At 44.4% G+C, this 1,373-nt stretch overlaps 1 protein-coding gene across 1 annotated transcript in view; it reads left to right on the forward strand.

Moving 5' to 3' along the window:
• Positions 1-379: 379 nt before the first annotated feature.
• Positions 380-1,373, forward strand: part of LOC105450360 — a 24,914-nt gene continuing 23,920 nt past the window's right edge. The window contains exon 1 of the mRNA XM_011690154.1: positions 380-1,189. Within this exon, the coding sequence (XP_011688456.1) occupies positions 380-1,189 (810 nt within the window). The remainder of the gene's footprint in view (positions 1,190-1,373) is intronic.

Consider the following 1,373-nt stretch of genomic DNA (forward strand, 5'->3'; position numbering starts at 1 on the left):
GTTCTTTTTCAGTGCCTGGCACTTTTGGGGCAAACTCTGCTCATTTTGTGAAATCGTCTTGGCCTGGGATGAGTTCTACAATGTGGTAAATGGATTTTTTCTACTCCGGCCTGCATCGCGTTTTAGTAGAGGAATCCGGATTTTTCGATTGTCATCGTGCGGCACCACGTGACCGGGCGACGAGCTGATTGGCTCCTTCTGGCGGTCGGGTAACACTGGCGGCCGTAAGCTGTCGGGGCGGAATGCCGAGAGGCATGGTGAGGCGCGAAATGGAGAAGCATCGGAAAATAACATCATTGAAGACGACTTTGTTGAATGTGCCACCGTAAATGACGGATTGCCCACGTTTAATACGTCCAGGGTCTTAGAGTTGCGTACCATGGTAAAAGAACACAACGATAATGTATCTAAATTATTGCTAAGCAGTAAAGATACGTTGGATAGAAGAGCTCAGATTGAACTCGCATTCAGAGAGTGCAAGGAGGCATTCCTCGAGCTCTCGGCTGGGTACTTATTATTATTGGAGAATAGAAAATCGGCATCCTCCTTGTCTAGTGAGGTGAAGAACTTTGTCAGTAATACTGTGTCTAAGAAGTTAGACTCTTTGTTATCACGCACCACTGATTACTGTAAAAATTGTAAAAATTCTAATAACGGCTCTGTATCTCGTGGGTCTATGTCTCAGAGTGCAGATAAGCGTAGCTATGCGAGTGTAGTGGATTCTGACCCTTCTAGGATACGTATGGCGAGAGGGCATACTCTAAATATTTCAAAGTCCACAAATTTAATTATTACTCCTAGTGCAGGAAAAACAGAAATATCATCGTCAAGCGATACAAGAAATGCGGTGCAACGTATCTTGAAGCCATCGGAGTTCGATCTCAAAGTTAAACGGATATCGGCTACAAGGAATAATGGTGTTCGAATTGAGGCGCACTCAGTTGACCTTGACAAGATTAAGGATTCGCGGGTTTTGGAGAAAGCTGGTCTCACATTGGCGCAAGAAAGCAAGATTAATCCGCGGGTTCTAATACATGGTGTCCCTTGTCACATGACAAGGGAGGACATCAAGTCGGATATCATAGCACTAAATTTAAGGGATGTATCATCGACGGAATTGGCGCAAGTTAGGGTTGTTTACTTGTTTCCAGAAAAAGAAGGGCGCAAAACGACTAACTGTGTTATGGAGGTAACTCCACATATTCGCTCGCTGTTATTAAGCGACAAACATGTATATGTAAATTACTATGCTTGCCGTGTCTCTGATTATGTAAAAGTCCTACAATGCTTTAAATGTCTGGCATTTGGACATTTCGCCAAAAACTGCAAGTCTGCACCTCTCTGCGGCCACTGCGCTAAGCCGCATGAGACAA

The sequence above is a fragment of the Wasmannia auropunctata genome, unplaced genomic scaffold (genome assembly GCF_000956235.1).
Source record: "Wasmannia auropunctata unplaced genomic scaffold, wasmannia.A_1.0 LD336111.1, whole genome shotgun sequence".
Taxonomy (NCBI): Eukaryota; Metazoa; Arthropoda; class Insecta; order Hymenoptera; family Formicidae; genus Wasmannia; species Wasmannia auropunctata.